This window comes from Gavialis gangeticus, unplaced genomic scaffold, assembly GCF_001723915.1.
Source record: "Gavialis gangeticus isolate Ggan-Ray unplaced genomic scaffold, GavGan_comp1, whole genome shotgun sequence".
In the NCBI taxonomy this organism is placed as follows: Eukaryota; Metazoa; Chordata; order Crocodylia; family Gavialidae; genus Gavialis; species Gavialis gangeticus.
This window is the reverse complement of record NW_017729004.1, coordinates 2,010,520-2,011,858: the sequence shown is the minus strand read 5'-3', so window position 1 is coordinate 2,011,858 and position 1,339 is coordinate 2,010,520. Positions and strand designations below refer to the sequence as shown.

General features: G+C 42.2%; 1 protein-coding gene across 1 annotated transcript in view; it reads right to left on the bottom strand.

Moving 5' to 3' along the window:
• The window catches only part of KIF9 (kinesin family member 9), a 65,424-nt gene that overhangs the window by 44,146 nt on the left and 19,939 nt on the right, over nt 1–1,339 (bottom strand). Inside the window, exon 10 of the mRNA XM_019508019.1 lies at nt 252–316. Within this exon, the coding sequence (XP_019363564.1) occupies nt 252–316 (65 nt within the window). The remainder of the gene's footprint in view (nt 1–251; nt 317–1,339) is intronic.

Below are 1,339 nucleotides of genomic sequence, written 5' to 3'. Positions count from 1 at the left end.
AAGGTCCCTTCCGACCCTACTTCTATGATTCTATGAAACAGTTGAATTTAGCCCTATGGTGTTTCCAACATGCAGCAACAGTAAGGTGCAGGACCAAGTCATTTTGATGAAGTAAACCTGATACTTTTCTTGGCCCTATGAACACTAACATGGTTATGGCCAGCATGGGTTTCAGCTGAAATCTGGACAGGACCTAAACATCTTGAAAGTGGGCCTTGACATCTTTTCAGAAGAAAACCCTCTCAACTTACAGTTTCTTCTATCTGTGCAGCTTCACCATAGATATTTGCCACCAGGACAGTATTGCAGTTTCCTCCTGAAAACAAGCAAGGAGGAGGAATATGATGTGCTCTGTACTGGTTTCCTTCCTGGAAAGTTTTATATTTGATATTTTTCCCCTCAGTCACCAGTAGTCCCCACATAAAGTAACATACATCAACACGATAGTATGGCATGAGTTAAGAATACAGGCAACATATGTTTGCATCCTAGTGAATTTATACTTGGTACATGGCAATGCAAACTGTAAGTGCGTAGAGTGGCGTAAAGCTGAAGCGTAGGATTTCACAAACTCTCAGAGTTGGCCTCTTATCCCAGTGAAATCAATAGCGGTTTTGTCATGGAGTTTAACAAGAACTTAACAGGCTAATACTGAGAGCTCTGGAAAGCCCATCCTACATTTTTATGACTTCAGTTATTAAAACAGATGTCTGCAGCCTATCTTCAGCTGCTTTCTCTACTCAGATTGTCATTCAGTGTTGCTAAGGTGGAAGATTTTCCTACACATTCCAGATGTAATAGGGCTTTTGGGTTTGTCCTCTGTTACCAGATGCTGATCATCATCAACTCCTGCTGGGATTAACAAGAGCCAAGGACATTTATAAGATCAGAATCTGGAAAGGCCAGTGATGTGCTTTTAAAGTGTTTTCAGCTGAGAAAAGTTTAGCAATGTCTCTACTGGCTTGAGTAGCGTGAGGCTTGTACCGTATGCATGCTTGGTGTTTCATTAGAGTAAGAAAACAGATGTTATTTTTGAATAGTGACTAATGCCATGTTGTCATAGGCAGGACTATTAGCCTAACGTTGACTGCATGCTTTTCATCACTGGCCTCTTCTGCCTGTAATAACTGTAACCAAGACATCTTCCAGTTACTCTAGTCAGGGTTGTTCCAATGCCAGGTCCTTACCTAATGAATCCTTAAGCACATGAGTGAGCTTGCTTTGCCGGAAGGGGATATGGTCCCTCTTCTGATCAGCTAGTGCAATGATGGCTTGTTCAAGGAATGACAGAGACTTGTTGATGTAGGTGGCTTCTTTCAGAACCTGCCCCTCGGACTGC